This window comes from Phyllobates terribilis, unplaced genomic scaffold (genome assembly GCF_046119375.1).
Source record: "Phyllobates terribilis strain yellow unplaced genomic scaffold, ASM4611937v1 Scaffold_1__5_contigs__length_1240528914, whole genome shotgun sequence".
NCBI lineage: Eukaryota > Metazoa > Chordata > Amphibia > Anura > Dendrobatidae > Phyllobates > Phyllobates terribilis.
This window is the reverse complement of record NW_027362761.1, coordinates 715537581-715559064: the sequence shown is the minus strand read 5'-3', so window position 1 is coordinate 715559064 and position 21484 is coordinate 715537581. Positions and strand designations below refer to the sequence as shown.

General features: G+C 49.3%; 1 protein-coding gene across 1 annotated transcript in view; it reads left to right on the top strand.

Annotated features, from left to right (window-relative positions):
* Window positions 1–12650: 12650 nt before the first annotated feature.
* ZNF414 (zinc finger protein 414) overlaps window positions 12651–21484 on the top strand; it is a 33621-nt gene continuing 24787 nt past the window's right edge. Inside the window, 2 exon segments of the mRNA XM_073686284.1 lie at window positions 12651–12934; window positions 20533–20668. Of these exon segments, the coding sequence (XP_073542385.1) occupies window positions 12659–12934; window positions 20533–20668 (412 nt within the window). The 5' untranslated portion in view covers window positions 12651–12658.

Genomic DNA, 21484 nt, shown 5'->3' with positions numbered 1-21484 from the left:
ATCTAAGTATCTGTATATACACACACTGCAGAGTACCACTTCTCCTGTCCTTTATATATACACTGCACAGTACCACCAGTACCACTTCTCCTGTACTATATATATATATATATATATATATATATATATATATATATATATATATATATATATACATATACACATATATACTGCACAGTACCACTTCTCCGGTCCTGTATATTGTAAGGTTGCAGCTGGACAGGTTGTGGACGGGAGGTATGTGTCTCCGAGGTGCCAATCTTCAGTGATGTAGGACCCGGAGAAGCAGGCTCCGGCACACATAGTGCTGAGAGGTAGTTAATGGGCCTGGATTAAAGGGCCGCATTTTATGAGCAGCTGAAAGAGCTGGGGGGGGGGGATCAGCTGCTCACTTACCTCCAGTCTAGGTCTTGGAAGGCTTGATTTAAGACAGCTGCTCCTGTTTCAGTCTGTCTGTGTCTTATGCAAGGTGAGCAGGCCTTGCATGTGCTGCTCAGATTCTGCTGGAGGCAGAGAAAAGCACGGCTGGGGCCGTGCTGTATGGACTTGTTATTTTGAGTTTTGTTTCTGTCATACCTTTTTTGTGCCAGAAAGAGGCTGTTATCATTTTGTTACCCTGACCGGTTTATGGACATGGAATAAACCGCCTGTTTGTTTGCACCAACGAACTGCATCCCTGTGTGAACCTGCGGCAACCACAGAGCCGACTCTCCACAAATTGGTGCTAGAAGTGCAGGCACGAATCCCAAGGGGCAGTGTGGCAACTACAGGAAACCGTATAAGTCCTGGGTGACGGCTGCCAGCCAGCAAGGTTCGTCCAGCAGCATGGAGGAGCTGTTTAAGCAACTGGTGCAGGCGAATATGCATCAGCAGCAAGCTCAGCAGGAGATCAACAAATTGTTAATACAGCAATTTCAGCTTCAACAGCAACAGATGCAGCAGCAGGAACAGATGACGCTCCTGGCGGAGGCCGTCTGTGTCAGAGAAGCCGCACCACCTCCAGGCCGAAGCGACGAGACCCAGGTGAGCAAAACCGTGAGAGGGGCATTGCAATAGATGACTCTGGGGGATGATGTTGAGGCGTTTCTGGCCGTGTTTGAGAGGGTGGCGGACCGTGAGAGACAACCACCGGAGCAGTGGGCGGAGATTCTAGCTCCATATCTGACCAGGGAACCACAGAAGGTGTATTTTGATCTGGCCCTACAGGACGTTGAGTATAGCAAGCTTAAGGCTGAGATCCTGGCGAGGGACAAACCTTCTCGGTCACAAATGTTTGACCTTCTGCACCTAGTTCAGAAGTGGCTGCAGCCAGAGACTTGTTCCCCAGCCCACATGGTCGAGAGACTTAAGTTAAGGAGTATAGCAAGCTTAATGTCCTGCGTGAAGGCTGACAGCCAGCAAGGTTCGTCTGGTAGCATGAAGGAGCTCATAAAGCAACTGGTGCAGGCCGTGTTTGATAGGGTGGCAGACCGTGAGAGACTACCACCAGAGCAGTGGGCGGAGAACCTAGCTCCATATCTGACTGGGGAACCACAGAAGGCATATTTTGATCTGGCCCTACAGGACGCTAAGGAGTATAGCAAGCTTAAGGCTGAGATCCTGGCAATGAACAAACCTTCTCGGTCACAAATGTTTGACCTTCTGCACCTAGTTCAGAAGTGGCTGCAGCCAGAGGCTTGTTGCCCAGCCCACATGGTCGAGAGACTGGTCATGGATCGGTTTATCCACTCTCTGCCCAAGCCGATTCAGTCCTGGGTTGTCCAGGGAGATCCCCAAAATGCGGACGACCTGGTAGGCCTAGTGGAGAGGTACTGGGCGGTAGAGGGTTCCCTGAGTGGTCAAGCAGGGGTTATGTCACCTTTCTGGGATTCCCAAAGGGGGGATGGCTCACAAAAGAAGGGGACTAAATCCTCACTGGGTGGGCATCCAAAGTCCCAGAAGGCCGCTGAGTCGCAGCTGGGTAATCAGTCCCATTCCATCCTCTGTTGGAGGCTTCATGCCCCTGGCCATATAGCCGCCCGGTGTCCCATGAACTCTGAGCCAATGGACTGCAACATAGGCCGGCGTTGCTCCTATTTTGCCTACCCCACCTGCAGCGCTGTTCCTCAACATGGAGAGGGCCCTCAGGCATGCTCAGTGTCTGTAAACGGGGTATGAGTGACTGGACTGGTGGACTCAGGAACTCTGGTGCCCCTGATAAGTGCCACACTTCCTCATCGGCTAGTCCCTGGAAAGGTGGTAGGCATCCGGTGTATTCATGCGCACGCTAAGAACTATTCTGTGGCCCAGGTGATTGTAAGCACGGACTGTGGTCATAGGCGGATTATAATGAGGGCAATCCGGACTACCGCCCGGGGCCCCAAGCCTGCAGGGGGCCCGCGGCTCCGGGCGGGGTGTCTAATGCCGGGCCAGCACTGCAGCAGTTAACTTCCCTGTGCTGGCCCGGCCGCGTCACTGCTAGGAGACACGGCCCTGTGCGCGGCCGTGTCTCCTAGCTGTGACGTCACACAGTGCGCGCCCGGCCAGCACTGCTGCAACGGAGAAGTCTGTGTGTGTGTGTGTGTGTATGTGGGTATGTGTGTGTGTGTGTGTGTGTGTGTGTGTGTGTGTGTAGGCAGATATCATTGTGTGATGTCTGTTTATATGTATTTTTGTGTTTCAAATGTGTTTATGCGTGTATGTATATGTCTGAATATGTTTGTGTGTGTGCGTGACTGCATGCGTGACTGCGTGCGGCCTCCTGCTAAGTATAATTGGCGACGTGCGGCCTCCTGCTGTCTCTGGGGGGGGCGCCGTGCGGCCTCCCACTATGTATAGATGGCGCCGTGCAGCCTCCCGCTGTGTATAGATGGCGCCGTGCGGCCCCCTGCTGTGTATAGATGGCGCCGTGCGGCCCTCTGCTGTGTATAGATGGCGCCGTGCGGCCCCCTGCTGTGTATAGATGGCGCTGTGCGGCCTCCCGCTGTGTATAGATGGTGCCGTGCGGCCCCCTGCTGTGTATAGATGGCGCCGTGCGGCCCCCTGCTGTGTATAGATGGCGCCGTGCGGCCCCCTGCTGTGTATAGATGGCGCCGTGCGGCCCCCTGCTGTGTATAGACGGCGCCGTGCGGCCCCCTGCTGTGTATAGACGGCGCCGTGCGGCCTCCTGCTGTGCATAGATGGCGCCGTGCGGCCCCCTGCTGTGTATACATGGTGCCGTGCGGCCTCCTGCTGTGTATACATGGCTACGTGCGGCCTCCTGCTGAGTATAGATGGCGCCGTGCGGCCTCCTGCTGTCTCTGGGGGGGGCGCCGTGCGGCCTCCCGCTGTGTATAGATGGCGCCGTGCGGCCTCCTGCTGTGTATAGATGGCTACGTGCGGCCTCCTGCTGAGTATAGAAGGCGCCGTGGGGCCTCCTGCTGTCTCTGGGGGGGGGGCGCCGTGCGGCCTCCCGCTGTGTATAGATGGCGCCGTGCGGCCTTCCGCTGTGTATAGATGGCTACGTGCGGCCTCCCGTTGTGTATAGATGGCTACGTGCGGCCTCCCGCTGTGTATATATGGCACCGTGCAGCCTCCCGCTGTGTATAGATGGCTACGTGTGCTCAATATTGAGTCATACAATTAATGTAAGGCTATGTGCCCACGATACAGAAATGTTCCGGATTTTTTTTGAGCATTTCTGCATCTCCCTGGCAGAAAAAACGCATGCGGATTTTACATGCGGATTGTACATGCGGATTTTACATGCAGATTGTACATGCGTTTTCCTGCCAGGGACATGCGGATGTGAATCGTTCTTCACTTGCATTTCCGCATGCGGGTTGACAAGCGATTTTAGCATCATTTGGAAAGTGCTTGACAACTTGGTCACACTATATAAATCCATGCAACCAGCATGGATTTATATAGCGTGATTGTAAAAGAATGGTAAAAAATAAAAAATATATACTTACCTTCTGATGGCCTGCCGACGTCAGCGGTCGCGTGACCCGTCACATGACTAAATGACGTCACGGCAGGTCCTTTTCAGACCATCGCGAGCTGCCGGCAAGCCAGGACGCATCGGATAAAGACACCTATGGCCATCAGAAGGTAAGTATAATATTTATTTTTTATTTTATTCTTTTTTTACAGGTTCTATGGTACCCGGGTCCGGAGGAGAGTCTCCTGTCCTCCACACCCGGGTACCATCCGCACATTGAAATGCATGGATTCCGCATCTACAGATGCAGGGATGCGGATTCCATGCGTTCTAATGCAAGTCAATGGCGGCGAAAATGCCGCGCTTCCGCAAAATAATTGGTAATGCTGCGGATTTTTACGCAATGATAATCCGCAGCGGAAATTTCCGCAGCATGTACACAGCACATGCGGATTATCATCGGGGAACATGGCAGACCTTCTACCAAGCGTTTTTTAAGCGTTTCTGTAGCGGAATTGCCACTGTGGAAATGCTTAAAAAAGGCATAGTGGGCACACAGCCTAAAAAAAAATATTATAATTAATATTGTGCCAAATTAATTTCACGTGAACTATCACATGATCTATCACAGAGGATCATGTGACATGTCACGTGATAAATCAGGGATGTGTGTGTGGGGGGGGGGCCCGCGCCTTCTAAACTGCCCGGGGCCCTTGCTACTCTTAATCCACCCCTGACTGTGGTATGGCATCTCAGGAAGTGGGGGTCGTCAAAGATTTATTGTACCCCATAATAATTGGACGGGACTTTGTGTTTTTTTGGGACATGTGGAGGAAAGGGGGGGATGCCTGGTTGCTCGGACGACAACCAGATCGCCCCTAAAGAAACCTTGCTGCAGTCCGTAGTGAATGAGTTTTCCATGTGTGTGCTTGTTGGCGATGAGGATGAGGTAGCATCCCCTGAGACCAACATTCCTGAGCTGCCCAACAAAGGGACTTAACACTTAAAGGGGCATTTGAAAATGTTACAGTGTTAAATGGGGTGCCTCAAGAGCCAGGGGCTGACAGTCGGTTTCCTCATTTTGCTGTGAATGGGGATTTGCTGTATAGAGTAACCAAAGCAAGGGGTGAGGTAATAGAGCAGTTAGTGGTGCCAGGACCCTATAGACGCAGGGTGTTAGACATGGCTCATTTCCATGTGTTGGGTGGTCACCTGGGCGCAGACAAGACTCAGGAACGGATCCTCCAGAGATTCTACTAGCCAGGTTGCTACAGAGAAATAATGAGTTATTGTCGTTCTTGCTCCACATGCCAGCTAACCTCCCCGGTGGCCCACTTCCGCAGTCCCCTAGTACCGCTACCTGTCATCGAGGTCACATTTGAACGCATAGAAATGGATCTAGTGGGGCCCCTGGTAAAATCCGCCCGAGGGCATCAGTATATCCTGGTGGTGTTAGACTATACTACACGGTATCTGGAGACCGTACCACTACGAAACTCCTCCGCCAGGTGTATAGCCCGGGAGTTAGTCCACATATTTTCAAGAACGGGGTTACCGAAGGAGATCCTAACAGACCAAGGAATTCCATTTATGTCGAAGGTCATGAGGGAATTGTGCAAGACATTGCAGACTGCACATCTGAGAACCTCCGTGCACCATCCCCAGATGGACGGACTGGTCGAGAGGTTTAACAAAACCTTGAAGGCAATGTTGAGAAAAGCAGTGAAAACGGATGGCCGAGACTAAACCTGTCTGCTTCCCTATCTGTTGTTCGCCATCAGGGAAGTTCCCCAAGCTTCCACAGGCTTCTCCCCATTTGAACTACTGGGACTACTGGATGTGGCGAAAGAGTCCTGGGAAGCTGAGACCATGCCCTAGAGGAGCGTGGTGGAGCACATTGCCCAGATGCAAGAGAGGATTGCCAAAGTGATGCCCATTGTGAAGAAGCACCTCCTCAAGGCACAAGAGGCACAGTCCAGGGTGTATAATAGGTCGGCCAGGGTGAGACAGTTCAACCCAGCAGATCGAGTACTTGTGCTAGTGCCCACAGTGGAAAGCAAGTTCATGGCCAAGTGGCAGGGCCCCTGTGAGTTGGTAGAGAAAGTTGGGGAAGTCAACTATAAAATCCACCAACCGGGGGAAGAGGAAGACCTACCAAATTTACCATGTTAACTTGATTAATCCATGGTGAGATAGGGAGCCCATGGAAGCTCAGTGTTTAGTGGCTGAGGCTGACGCTGATGTGAAAGAGGTCAAGGTGGCAGAGTCGCTGTCACGTGCCCAAAAGCAACAGTGCAAAGAGTTACTACAGCAAAATAAAGACCTGTTTTCGTAGTTGCCAGGACTCACTCAGGTCATAGAGCATGAGGTACTCACAGGGCCTCATGTTCTCGTCAACCTAAAACTGTACCGGATCCCAGAGGCCCACAGAGAGGTGATCTCAAAAGAAGTGAGGCGGATGCTTAACCTGGGAGTCATTGAAGAGTATAAGAGTGGCTGGTCCAGTCCCATAGTCTTGGTGCCGAAACTAGATGGAGAATGGCGGTTTTGCAATGACTATAGGAAGCTGAATAAGGTCTCGAAGTTTGACGCCTACCCAATGCCTAGGGTAGATGAACTTATTGAAAGGCTAGGATCCGCTCGGTACATCACCACCCTGGACCTCACCAAAGGATACTGGCATATTCCCCTGTCCAAAGAGGCCAAGGAGAAGATGGCCTTCTCACCGCCAGATGGATGTTACCAATAAGTCAGGATGCCCTTTGGGTTGCAGGGAGCTCCGGCCACTTTCCAGAGAGCCATGGACCGGATCTTAGCACCTCACAAAAAGTATGCAGAGGCCTTCCTAGATGACATCGTCATATTCAGCCAGGACTGGGAAAGTCATCTTGACAAAGTGCAAGCCATACTTGACGCTCTAAGGAAAGCGGGCTTTACCATCAACCCGAAGAAATGTTCTATGGAGATGGGGGAAGCCAAGTATCTGGGCTACGTGGTTGGGAGAGGGGAGATAAAACCACAAATAAATAAGGTCAAGGCGATCTTAAATTGGCCACAGCCCCTCTCGAAGAAGCAGGTCAGGGCGTTTCTAGGCATCGTAGGCTACTATCGAAGATTTGTCCCTAACTTTGCCCTGATAGCAGCCCCGCTAACGGATCTTCTGAAAGGGACGAAGTTGGCTATGGCTAAGTGGTCCCCGGAAGCTGAAGCGGCCTTCTAGGAATTAAAACTGGCCCTCTGTAAACAGCCAGTCTTGGTGGCACCCAATTTCTCCAAAGAGTTTGTGGTCAAGATGGATGCATCGGATGTCAGGCTGGGAGCAGTCTTGTTCCAGGAGACTAATGGGGAAGAACTCCCTGTAATGTACCTCAGTCAGAAGCTGTCCACGTGTGAGAAGAACTACTCCATAATGGAAAAAGAATGTTTGGCCATCAAGTGGGCATTAGATACTCTGAGGTATTACCTGTTAGGTAAAAGGTTCAGGTTAGTGTCGGACCATGCCCCACTGAGGTGGATGCGAGAGAAGGGGAACAATGCCCGATGAACTAGATGGATCCTAGCCGTACAAGATTTTAGTTTCCAGGCGGAGCATAGGCCTGGCAACAACATGGGAATGCTGATGCCCTGTCAAGGGTCTATTGTATGGTGGCAGAAGGTGCCAAGCCCCCTGGCTTTGGGCAGAGGGGGGAATATGTAAGGTTGCAGCTGGACAGGTTGTGGACGTTAGGTATGTGTCCCCGAGGTGCCAAGCTTCGGTGATGTAGGACCCGGAGAAGCAGGCTCCAGCACACATAGTGCTGAGAGGTAGTTAATGGGCCTGGATTAAAGGGCCGCATTTTATGAGCAGCTGAAAGAGCTGGGGGGGAGGTAGATCAGCTGCTCACTTACCTCCAGTCTAGGTCTTGGAAGGCTTGATTTTAGACAGCTGCTCCTGTCTCAGTCTGTTTGTGTGTTATGCAAGGTAAGCAAGCCTTGCATGTGCTGCTGAGATTCTGCTGGAGGCAGAGAAAAGCACTTTAAAACAGCTGGGGCCGTGCTGTATGGACTTGTTATTTTGAGTTTTGTTTCTGTTATACATTTTTTGTGCCAGAAAGAGGCTGTTATCATTTTGTTACCCTGACCGGTTTATGGACATGGAATAAACCGCCTGTTTGCTTGCACCAACGAACTGCATGCCTGTGTGAACCTGCACCTACCACAAAGCCGACTCTCCAAAATATATACACTGCACAGTACCACTTCTCCTGTGCTGTATATATACACTGAATAGTACCACTCCTCCTGTCCTGTATATATACACTGCAAAGTACCACTTCTCCAGTCCTGTTGACCGAGAGGCGTCAATATTGGTTTAGTATTTTCAATATTACGATGTCCAAATAAAAATAAATATTGGAAAACCTGTTTAAATTGATTATCCCAAGTAATCCTCTCTCCTCTGGATAGGGGATAACTGTCCAATCGCTGGAATACTGACTGTTGGGACCCTAATGATCCCGAGAATCGGAGCTCTGTAGAGCACCATGTAAATGGAGCTGTGGCCGAGCATAAGCACTGTGGCGCCATTCACATGCGGCTCTTCAAATAACTCCTTTTAGGAGAGTGAGGGCCACGACAAAGTAAAGCAAAATTCACTGATCGGGGGTAATGTGTGTTAGGGTACATGCACACGATCTGTAATTGCTGCGGATTGCACGCAGCGCACTTGGGCTGCGTGCAATCCGCACAGGCCAGATGTTACAACATAGTGGATGGGATTTGTAGAAATCCCATGTCCACTATGCGTCTCCGTGAACCTGCGGATCACCTGCGGACATGGATATGTGGCGTGTCTTTCCAGACCGCAGCACATCAATTTCTCTTGCGGAGATGCTAGTCTCCGCAAAAGAAATTATATCACTGCAATGTATAGGATGCGGTGAATCCGCATGGTTCAATGAACACATGCGGATTCACCTGCGTGCAGCGCTATGAACGCAGCATAAAGTATGCTGCATTCAAAGCGCTGCCAATACCGACCGTGTGCACATACCCTTATAGTATGTGGGCTGGTGGGGTTTGTGTGGCAGGGCTGCTTTTTTGACCCAGTCCGGCCCTGCATAAGGGTTATACATACATAATGGTCAGAGATGCAAACACAATAGTAGTGGTACAAAAGGTATGAGCAGTTATTAAGAGTCAGTTACCAGTCAGATGGAAGGCCTGGCTTGCGGGGGAGGGGCTGCCACATGGGAGGCTTGTGGTCCCCTTTGTTCCCGGACTTCTCCCACACGATGTATCGTCGCTACCTCCCAGGAAAGAGACAGTGGCTATAGCTGCCGGAGCTTTTAACCTCTTTGGGTCACTCCCCCTACTGCCCACTGGCTGGACCTAAATCTCCACCCCTGGCCTCCCTAAGCTAAAAAACTCCAAAAACTAAAATGGGCTATATTTAATGGACAGTCCTAGGGAGCCGATTCTGGTGTCATCGGATCCAGCCGGGCCCCTGCTACGCGTGGAGACCAAACACAGTGGCCTTACAGGTTTCCGAAAGGCTGTGCCGTGTATCTCTCAACCGCTATGCACTAGACAGGGCTGGAAGCCAGGGTGACATTCCCAATTCTCTTGGGATCTCAAAAATCTAGGTTATGAATAACTGGGACATATAGTATTCCCATAACTCGGTATTGAATTATAGTATCTGACACAAAGGGAGCCGCATGGCTGGGGTCCAAAGGGGGGTCTTCCTGTGGCAACTCCACAGCTGAGGGTGGGGGTTTTGTCACTCACTATCCCTCAGCCCCCTCCCTTCTGCTTGCTGCAAAAGTGTCCGGTTACAGCTGTACACTGTAGATCTGTATAATTCCCCGACAAACAGGGCACAATGATTGACATGGGATTATATCTTTAATATTCTTCACACCAGGAAATATCAAAAACAAAGCAGCTTTATTTAAAACATGACACACCAAAGAGAGACAAAAAATGCAGCATCAAAAACGCAATAAAAACTAATGTAAACAATGCAATCAAAAAATGCAAGTAGATGTAGTAATTCTGCAACATCAAAACTCACCAAATACTCATTGTGGGAATGTAACCTCAGGCTATGTGCACACGGTGCGTTTTTTATACGTTTTTGATTAGGTAAATCCGCGCGGAATTCACCCCAAAAACGCATGTGGGTTAAAAGAAGCAGCATGTCCATTCTTTGTGCATTTTTGCTATACAACCCATTGGAAAAAACGCATGGAAAATCCACAGGCAAAAACACATGAAAACGCATCAAAAACATTGCGGAATTTCCGCAGCCACCTTTGAGGGTAAAGGGGTTAAACAGTCCATGAAAAAGGTACAGCATAGGGATGGCAACCAAGTGTTGTTGTTTAGTTTTGCATTGACTATAGACTAGAATTGCTAAGTTTGATCCGAGACTTCAAAATCGTAAAAGTCTCCATAATTTCATGTGGACCACTCGGTCTTCAAAAAAACACAGATATGTAAGCAACGCCATAGACTATGAGGTTATGTGTGCATGATCAGGATTTGCTTACAGAAATTTCTGCGTTTCTGCAAGGTTCTGCACCTCTTGGTGGCAAAAATCATGTGCTGTCCTGTCTGTATACTCTCTTTTTCGCCCTCCCCTGCCCAGGAGATGTGGTATGATCAGACTATGTCCCTGTACGATCAGACACAGCCATTACACAGTACACAGCACGGGCACATGAGAGAACATGATTAAAACTTAAACATCGAAACGCGTAGGTCCTGATCTTTGTAGTGCACTATAAGGACAATTGGTGTGTAGCAATGTTTTAATGGGCACAATAAAAACTATGTTTTATTTTAAGAAACTAGCCTGATACGCTGGATCATCCTTTCCTTTTTTCTCATCTGAGTTACTGCGGCTTCTGGGACCGGATCCGGGCGAGGCGATTTGGCTTCACACTTCAAATGATGCATTTATTTTTATGTTGACTTTTTAACCTGTGTTCTTCTTTGCGTGCTCAACACAGACTATTGTTCGTTTAAACTTGAATGCTGATCACTTGAGGTGATATTGGTAATTGATGAATGGCTGTTATCTACATTTTATATCAGCTCTTACAACGTATCGTCTGCCATACAGGGACTCGGAACAATGGATGTTTGCTAGATATGTTAAATACCATTGTAGGATGTTTGCCAGTCAATCTTAGGGGATGAGCTGAGGATACTCGAGCCCTGTGGAATATTATCATTCCTAATCCTTGACCTGTGCATGTGTGCTTGAAAGGACAATTGTGAACTATTTAAGGGACAAGGCCTCTGTAGCAGAGAGACTTGACAAAGAGACAGCCAAGACAGACTATTCAGGACAGAAACGAGAACACATGGCTCCATCAAGAAGAATACAGATCTGCTCCATTGAATATCACTGAACTCCCAGAGACATTATGAGGAAATCCAAGTTGGGTCAATCAGGTCACCTGGCCACATATCTCACTGCTCTACTCCTGGCAGGCCAGCGGAAGGGTGAGACTTAGTAACGTGTACCATCTTGGGTATTAGATGGGACTGTTCGATGTGTTTATTGTCCGCTTTGTGGTTCAATAAAGTATTGCCACGCTGTTTTACCCTCACCCTGTGTTGTCTGAGTAGTATTACACCCAAGGAAGACCCCGGGTCTTCACAGCTGGTCACGGACACCACTGGACTAGTCTTAGAGAGAAGCAGGGAGAAGCCAGCCAGGGATAGCACTGGACTAGTCTCAGAGGGAGGCAGGGAGAAGCCGGTCAAGGACAGCACTGGACTAGTCTCAGAGCAAGGCGGAGAGAAGCCAGTCAAGGACAGCACTGGACTAGTCTCAGAGGGAGGCGGAGAGAAGTCGGTTACGGACAACACTGGACTAGTCTCAGAGGGAGGCAGAGAGCAGCCAGTCATTGCACTAATCTCAGAGGGAGGCAGGGAAAAGCCGGTCAAGGACAGCACTGGACTAGTCTCAGAGGGACACGGGGAGAAGCCGGACAGGGATAGGACTGGACTAGTCTCAGAGGGAGGCAGAGAGAAGCCAGTCATTGCACAAGTCTCAGAGGGAGGCAGAGAGAAGTCGGTTACGGACAGCACTGGACTAGTCTCAGAGGGAGGCAGGGAAAAGCCAGTCAAGGACAGCACTGGCCTAGTCTCAGAGCGAGGTGGAGAGAAGCCAGTCAGGGACAGCACTGGACTAGTCTCGGAGGGAGGTGGGGAGAAGCCGGTCAGGGACAGCACTGGCCTAGTCTCAGAGCGAGGTGGAGAGAAGCCAGTCAGGGACAGCACTGGCCTAGTCTCAGAGCGAGGTGGAGAGAAGCCGGTCATTGCACTGTTCTCAGCTCTCCTTATACTCCACATTCTGGGTTCATGCTGCCTACAGCATGACTCTAATGACAGGTGCCCTTTAACTCCAGCGCCAGCTACCTGCAAGGAAATACTGCACATGTTCAGCCAATAACCCAGGCAATGAGCAATTAACCCTAAAGTTATAATTTTGAAGATTACAAAGTTGCAAGTTTTTGCAATTATACTAATGTAAGACATACAAGAAAAAAATAGATTCTAATTTTATTGGGAAGCCACCCCTATAAAAGCACGTTTTCATATGACATCTTCTTGTGTGTGGGTTATCCGCCCAGCAGCAGTCCTTATAAGCAGGCCACATAGTGCCCATACTGTGTGTAGGGCGCAGAGCAGACAGTGCTGCTTTTCCTTCCGCCACACACACACCCCATGTGCAGCGTCCGCCATTATCACACCCCCGGGATGGCGGCTCTGGCTTGCAGTGTCGTGCACACACGCACGTATGTCATGGCCGCCAGGTTCCTCCTCACTGAGGCAATTAGTAAGCAGTTATGTATACACAGCCACAGCTCACAAAGCTTCCATCCCCCACCCAAGCGAGCAGCAGCGTCCTCCCCTCCGCCCTCCATAATCTCGCGTTATCACTGCACCCAAAATGGCTACAACGTGACAGAGCGGTGAGAAGAATCGTCTGCCGGATACATAACGACCTGTGAGGCGGCCCCAGCACGAGCCATGGTGAGTGTCAGCGGAGAGCCGCCCGAGGACGCATTAGCAGGGCTGTGCCCGTACATGTATACACCGTGTAATTATGGCGGCAGCCCCCCCGCTGTACACATGAGCTGTATCACGCGCTCCTATTTAGGCGGGCTGGGAAGGGGTTAAGTAGATCGTCCTCGCTTCTCATTGGCTGGGGCCGATGGTTGGCTTCCCTCCTCCGTGCTTTTACCTCACACACAGGACATTGTACAAATGGCTGCTCTGCAGGCTAGAGACGCCTCTAAATCCTGCCTAGGTACCCCCCATAAAGTGCCCACATAAACCATGGCAGCTTAGTACTTCAGCTAGTGGTTACCATGGTGGTCTGTGCTGGGTACTCGAAGTATATATATATATATATATCTCTCTATCCTACTTAAAGGGACCCTGTCATGGAAAAGACTGTCACCAGAAAAAAATTCACTTTCAGATATGGGGGTTATGCTGCCCGGCGCCTGCACTTAGCTGAACGCTGCCGGGAGAAATGACCTTTATACCCCATCCCCCACAGTGTTCTGGTTTCAGTCACAGGCGCGGCATGGCGTCAGTTCAGTCACCGCTGCGAGTATACACAGAGGCGGCTGTAAGCGCACCACCGGTCCTGACTGACAGCCAGCCCTAATGCAGGTGCCTGCTACCTTCAGAGCACTATAAACCTAATGTGCATGGCGGAGCGGCTTAAAGCAAGCACTCCAGCATGGAGTGGTGACACTAACCTAAGTACCCTGCCCTCAGTAAAATATTTACCAGCCACCATCATCTTCTGTTATCAGCGCCATTCCGTTTATTTTCAGCAGTCTGTGCCCTGCTGGATTCCTCCAATATTTGCTGAGAGATCCAGAAGTGACTACGTAATGTAAGTCTACGAGAGCCAGAACGAGCCGCTCATAGACTAAGCCTGTGTGCCCACTACGCGTTTTTTTAAGCGTTTCCGCAGCGGCAATTCCGCTGTAGAAACGCTTAAAAACCGCATGGTAGAAGGCCTGCCATGTTCCCCAATGATAATCCGCATGTGCTGTGCACATGCTGCGGAAGTGTCCGCTGCGGATTATCATTGCAGAAAAAAAACGCAGCACTTCCAATTATTTTGCATAATCGCTGCGTTTTCACCGACATTGAATCGCTTAATATCCCCATGACTACATGTGCAGATGCGGATTCCATGCGTTTCAATGTGCGGATGGTACCCGGGTCTGGAGAAGAGGAGACTCTCCTCCAGACCAGGGTACCATAGTACCTGTAAAAAAAAAAAAAAAAAAAAAAAAAGTTAAATAAAAAACACATTATACTCACCTTCTGATGGTCCTCAGTCTTCTATTCGGTACGTCGTGGCTCGCGATGGCGTAAAAGGACCTTCCATGACGTCATTCAGTCATGTGACAGGTCATGCGTAAAACAAGTACTTTTATAATCAGATTTCCATCCACTTAAAAAATGCTCAAAAGCAAAGTCTTTCTTGTATAGAAATGAGTAGGAAGATTCTTTTGGGAGTTTTCTGATCACTTTTTCAGGTGGTTTATGGTGCGGACTCTGTCCAAATCTGGTGTTGGAAAAAAAAAAAAAAAACAATTGTGTGAATATACAGTAACCTCTTTTCTGTCTTTGGGACCCACTCCTGGTGTTGGCTTACAAATACCAAAATTTTGCCATACATATGAGACCTAAGGCTGCATTCTCACATCCGTGTGTCACGGAAAAACTGCTGGTCTCCCTGTCACGCTGTCTCAGCGTACAGAGGGGGGGGGGGGGGTCAGGGGCCTGAGCTGACCCTAGACGGGGGCCCTGACTAATCCCTCAATCTGGAGGTACTGTTAATGGTACAGAGGTCCAGGCCACCAGCGTAACCCTAAACTCCTGAATATCCCTGAACCTAAGTAATCTAGTCCTGAGAAGGACCCCAATCACAACAATGGGGAACAGGATAGAAAATGCCCAAAACACAGTACTAGACAAACGAGACAGTACAAGGGGAAAACCAAAAACCACCTTGCATACAAAAACTAACATCACAATTACAGAGGGAACAACAAAAGGTTAGGAGATAAATGATAAAGGGAGGAAGGGAACAAACCACACCGCATACTCCTCGCTCCGAACTCCACCAAACAACGATCCACTCTGAAGGTCTGCAAGAAATGCTTTCACCAACAACTTCCCTATCAGACCAGCAGGTATTTGAAGGAATCCCAATACTGCAGCATTAACTGCAGCTGGGCGAGGCTGAGCCTCGTCAAGCACAGAGAGAGAGAATTAACTCCCTCACAACCAAAAAACACAAAGCACCAAAAACTCAGCTGCGAGAAGTCAGGCTGTGTAGTCGCGACGATCTTCGTGGCGACACACCCATGACAGTACCCCCCCCCCTTCTACGAGGGGCCTCCGGACCCTCAGGGCCAGGTTTATCCGGGTGAGTCGTGTGGAAGGCCCGAATTAACCAGTCTGCGTTATTATCTGACGCAGGAACCCACATTCTCTCCTCAGGACCATACCCTTTCCAATGAACCAGGTACTGAAGGGACCGGCGACTAAAACGTGAATCGATGACTTTCGATACCTGAAACTCCAAATTTCCATTGACCACCACTGGAGGAGGAGGTAAAGGTGACGGTATCATTGGCGCCACATACCTCTTAAGCAAAGATCTGTGGAACACGTTATGAATTTTAAACATAGGGGGGAGGTCAAGACAGAATGCCACTGGATTAATTATAGAACTGATCCTGTACGGCCCGATGAACCTGGGACCCAGTTTCCAGGAGGGAACCTTGAGTTTTATATTCTTGGTAGACAACCATACCCGATCGTTCACATTTATGTCCGGACCAGACACTCTCCTCTTTTCAGCCATACGTTTGTATCGGTTCCCCATAGTACTCAGATTATTCAGTACCCCTCTCCATACTGAAGCGAGTGATGACGAAAATCGTTCCTCCTCAGGAACCCCCGAAGAGCCCCCTCTACTGAAAGTACAAAACTGGGGGTGAAAACCATATGCCCCAAAAAACGGGGACTTACCAGTGGATTCGCTCCGCCTATTATTAAGAGCAAACTCCGCCAGAGGTAAGAAAGAAGCCCAGTCCTCCTGGTTCTCTGACACAAAACACCGGAGATATGTCTCCAAACTCTGGTTCAGACGTTCCGTCTGACCATTGGTCTGAGGATGAAAAGCCGATGAGAACGATAAATGCATCCCCCGCCGAGTACAAAAAGCCTTCCAGAATTTGGACACAAACTGAGACCCCCGATCCGACACCACATCGGAGGGTACCCCGTGAAGCCTCACAATCTCTCCAATGAACACCTGCGCAAGAGTTTTAGCATTAGGAAGAGCAGGAAGAGCGATAAAATGTGCCATCTTGCTGAACCTGTCTACTACAACGAGTATGACCGTTTTACCCGAGGACGGCGGGAGGTCCGTAATGAAGTCCATAGACAGATGAGTCCAAGGACGCTCCGGGATCTTCAAAGGTAAGAGGGCCCCAGACGGACGGGTATGTGGGGTCTTAGAGCGCGCACAAACCCCACAGGACGCAACAAAAGTTACCACCTCCTTATGTAAGTTAGGCCACCAAAACCGTCGCGAGAGGAGATCCACAGTTGCTTTACTCCCTGGGTGTCCAGCCAAAGCTGAGTTATGGTGTGCCTCGATCACCTTTTGTCGTAGCTGATCTGGAACAAACAGTCTCCCTGGAGGTCCAACAGGGGCGGCCCCCTGAGCCTCCAACACCTCCTCCTCAAGCTCAGAGCATACTGCCGACACCACCACCCCCTCTTGAAGGATAGGAACCGGATCATCCGTATTCCCGGCCCCAGGGAAACTACGAGATAAGGCATCCGCCTTCACATTTTTTGACCCAGGACGATATGTAACGACAAAATTAAACCTGGTAAAAAACAACGACCACCTGGCTTGTCTGGGATTCAGACGTTTTGCAGACTCCAGATAAAGCAGGTTCTTGTGATCAGTGATGACTGTGACCGGATGGACTGCCCCCTCCAAAAAATGGCGCCACTCCTCTAAAGCTAACTTAATAGCCAAGAGTTCCCTATTGCCGACATCGTAATTCCTCTCAGCGGACGACAATTTTTTGGAGAAAAAAGCGCACGGACGCCACTTACCAGGGGACGAACCTTGTGACAAAACTGCTCCCACCCCTACCTCAGAAGCGTCTACCTCTACAATGAACGGCTGTGACGCATCAGGTTGAATGAGTCTGGGTGCTGAGGCAAAACATTTTTTCAAGGAGGAGAATGCTTGACAAGCCTTGTCAGACCACCTAGAAAAATCCGTCCCCTTTTTTGTCATGTCTGTGAGAGGTTTAACCATGGATGAGAAATTACGAATGAATTTCCGGTAATAATTAGCAAACCCCAGGAAACGTTGTAGTGCCTTAAGATTCTCTGGCAGATCCCACTCAAGAACTGCCCGCACTTTCCCTGGGTCCATACGAAAACCGGACGCTGACACCAGGAAACCTAAAAACTGGAGTTCTTGTACGGTGAACACACACTTCTCCCATTTGGCGTACAGTTTATTATCCCGCAAGATCTGTAACACCTGCCTAACATGCTCCTGATGAGACACAAGATCAGGCGAGTAAATTAAGATGTCATCCAGATATATGACCACAAACTGACCCACCAGGCGGCGAAAAATGTCATTAACAAAGTGTTGGAACACCGCCGGGGCATTAGTCAGACCGAATGGCATGACAAGGTTCTCATAATGCCCCTCCGGAGTGTTAAACGTAGTCTTTCACTCATCCCCCTCCTTTATCCTAATCAGATTGTACGCCCTCCTGAGATCCAACTTAGAGAACCATTTGGCGCCCACGATCTGATTAAAGAGATCGGGGATAAGTGGGAGTGGATACGGATCTCGGACCGTAATCCGATTAAGTTCACGGAAATCCAGGCAAGGGCGTAGGCCTCCATCTTTCTTCTTCACAAAGAAGAACCCCGCGGCCACCGGGGAAGATGAAAGTCTAATATGCCCCTTAGCCAGACTCTCAGAAATATAATCCTTCATGGCCTGCCTCTCCGGACCAGATAGGTTATACAACCTAGATTTAGGTAACTTGGCCCCAGGGAGCAATTTTACAGAACAGTCATACACGCGATGAGGAGGTAGTTCCTGACACCCTTTCTCCGAGAATACATCCTCAAAGTCCGCCAGAAATGGAGGTAAGACCCTAGGAGTGACAGCACCGATGACCGTATTCATGCAGTTTTTATTACAGAATTCACTCCATTGGCTTATCTCTCTGGATTGCCAATTAATAACCGGATTATGCTTAGTTAACCAAGGAAGGCCCAACACAATAGGAGTGGGAAGACCCTCCAACACGTAACAAGACAACAGTTCTTTATGTATCGCCCCCACTTGAAGATTTACGTTATGCACCACTTGCAAAAAACTTCCCTGACCGAGAGGCCTGGCGTCGATCGAAAATATGGGGATGGGTTTAGCCAACATATTCAATAGCATCCCTTGAACCCGGGCAAACCGAGCGTCCACCAGATTAGCCCCGGCCCCACTATCTAGAAGAACAGATATCCTCTCAGTTATCGTACCCACCACCACCTCCGCCGGTACGAGAAACTGAGACGAACCTAGGGATGAAATACCTACTCCCAGATTGCCGTCCACCACACAACCTGGGATCAATAGTTTTCCGACGACTCTTTACTCTGCAAAGGACGGGATGGACACCCCCCAATAAAATGTCCCTTTCTCCCGCAGAAGAAGCACCTTCCAGTCTTGTGGTGCACCGCCGGTCCCCTCCCCCGAAAATATGTCCCTCCTAACTGCATAGGCTCCTCTGGACTGACCAGGGGAACCTCCATATGAGGGGACCGTGTAGGAGGTGGAGTCATCCCAGGGGGCGGAGTTATCCCGCACCTCTCCCGAAGCCGTCTGTCAGTGCGAATAGCCAGGGCCATAGCGGCTTCCAGTGAGGCGGGAGGGTCATACTGTGCCAACACATCCTTTAATTTGTCAGATAACCCTTGACAAAACTGGCTCCTAAGAGCCGGGTCATTCCACTGGGTGTCCGTGGCCCACCTACGGAACTCCGAACAGAATTCCTCCGCCGGACGATCTCCCTGGTGGATCCTACGTAACTTAGATTCAGCAAGGGAGATCCGATCTGGGTCATCATATACGAGTCCCAGGGCAGCGAAAAACCTATCCACTGACTGGAGAGCCGGGGAGCCCAGGGGAAGAGAGAACGCCCAAGATTGTGGGTCCCCTTGTAGGAGCGAGATGACAATTCCCACCCTTTGCTCCTCACTCCCCGATGACCGAGGCCGCAGCTGAAAGTACAACTTGCATGCCTCCCGGAAAACAAAAAACTTGTCCCGCCCCCCAGTGAACCTGTCAGGGAGAGCTACTTTAGGTTCTGGTCCGGCTTGCTCCAGAGCACACAAAACCTTGGACTTAACGTCCGCCAACTCCATGGACAAACTCTGCAACTGCCGAGCTAGACTGGCTACTGGATCCATGGTGGTTGGAAAAAAAAATTTTTTTTTTTATTTTTTTTGTCGGTCGGTGAAAATGTCACGCTGTCTCAGCATACAGGGAGGTCAGGGGCCTGAGCTGACCCTAGACGGGGGCCCTGACTAATCCCTTAACCTGGAGGTACAGTTAATGGTACAGAGGTCCAGGCCGCCAGCGTAACCCTAAACTCCTGAATATCCCTGAACCTAAGTAATCTAGTCCTGAGAAGGACCCCAATCACAACAATGGGGAACAGGATAGAAAATGCCCAAAACACAGTACTAGACAAACGAGACAGTACAAGGGGAAAACCAAAAACCACCTTGCATACAAAAACTAACACCACAATTACAGAGGGAACAACAACAGGTTAGGAGATAAATGATAAAGGGAGGAAGGGAACAAACCACACCGCATACTCCTCGCTCCGAACTCCACCAAACAACGATCCACTCTGAAGGTCTGCAAGAAATGCTTTCACCGACAACTTCCCTATCAGACCAGCAGGTATTTGAAGGAATCCCAATACTGCAGCATTAACTGCAGCTGGGCGAGGCTGAGCCTCGTCAAGCACAGAGAGAGAACTAACTCCCTCACAACAAAAAAACACAAAGCACCAAAAACTCAGCTGTGAGAAGTCAGGCTGTGGAGTCGCGACGATCTTCGTGGCGACACACCTATGACACTCCCAAACTCAACAGTCTCTGAGGCATTTATGAGACTGTCAAGTTCAGGTCAGGAGACCTATTGCCGGTTCCTGCATCACGGCTTCTACTCAAGCTGTGACATGCATATATGAATACGGTCTATTACAGAAAGATTTTGCTAAAGATAATGCTCGAAAAAAATCTGCATCAAATATGCAACATGTGAGCCTGGATCTGTGGGAAAATGTGACATCTGTGAACGAGAATCAAACATAGTATTTGAGCCAGTTCTCACGTGTATTGATGGCATGATGCATACTTGGCATTTTACAATTAGCATTACACTGCTGCTGGTTAGACTCTAATTTGTGTTTTGTAGTAAATTATGTGCCATCTTTAAACTATTAATAAAATGATACCCACATTTTCAGGAAAAAACAGAAGAGCCCTCTGCACAGGCACAAGCTGCAGATACAGTCCCTTCTACTCCCCAGTCTGTAAGAGGGGTCAAGGTTGAAACTAAGAGACCAAGAGAAGGAGGCAGGAAGCGGGGCATCTTGCCCTCAAGTAAGTATATTGAACTGCAGCACATTATTTCATACACAACCTAATGATGATAAAAAGAGTTTTACCATGAAAAACATGTATCCATAGAATAAACGATAAATGTCTGCTGGGGACCCACCTATCCCCGGAACGAGGATTTTGATTCCCCATTTTTTCCAAACTGCAGTTAGGACTGAATGGAGCGACATGCTCTATTCCTGTATGAGGGACTGACATAGGAAGGGTATTACAGCAATTCCAAATGCCTGTGTGCCTGCTCCAGTCTGTATCAGAAGCCCTGCCGTGTCAGCTCCAGGACCAGGCGTTTCCAGGGGTTTAGCATGCACTAGACAAAACGTCAGAGATGAGTTCTGCACTCCGTCAATCCAGTCACAATCAAACCTACATCGGCGCGTTAGTCAATAATATTCCCCAAAAGTGTGTGCATCAGATAATGTATACTGATAAATTTCAGTCACAGTTAACCCTTAACATGACAAATAAATAAGACACCTTTAATATTGGTAACTATAACTGACATTTAACACCTATAGTACAAAGCTATTCCACAATCGGTTTTCTTCTACAGGTCCTCCATATATCACTTTGTCAGCCATGGATGCCTCTGTAATAGTCTGTCACTCTCATACACACTGTAGCATTGTTTAAGCTGGAGATGTCCCTGTAATGATCTTTATATTAGAAAGGTATTATTGTCTTACTCTTGTAAACATTTTAGCACATTATTAGGTACATAAAGATGCACCACACCATAAGATGCACCTTAAGTCGGAAAAATGCAGTAACTGCTAAGCCTGCTTCATCCCAGATTTACAG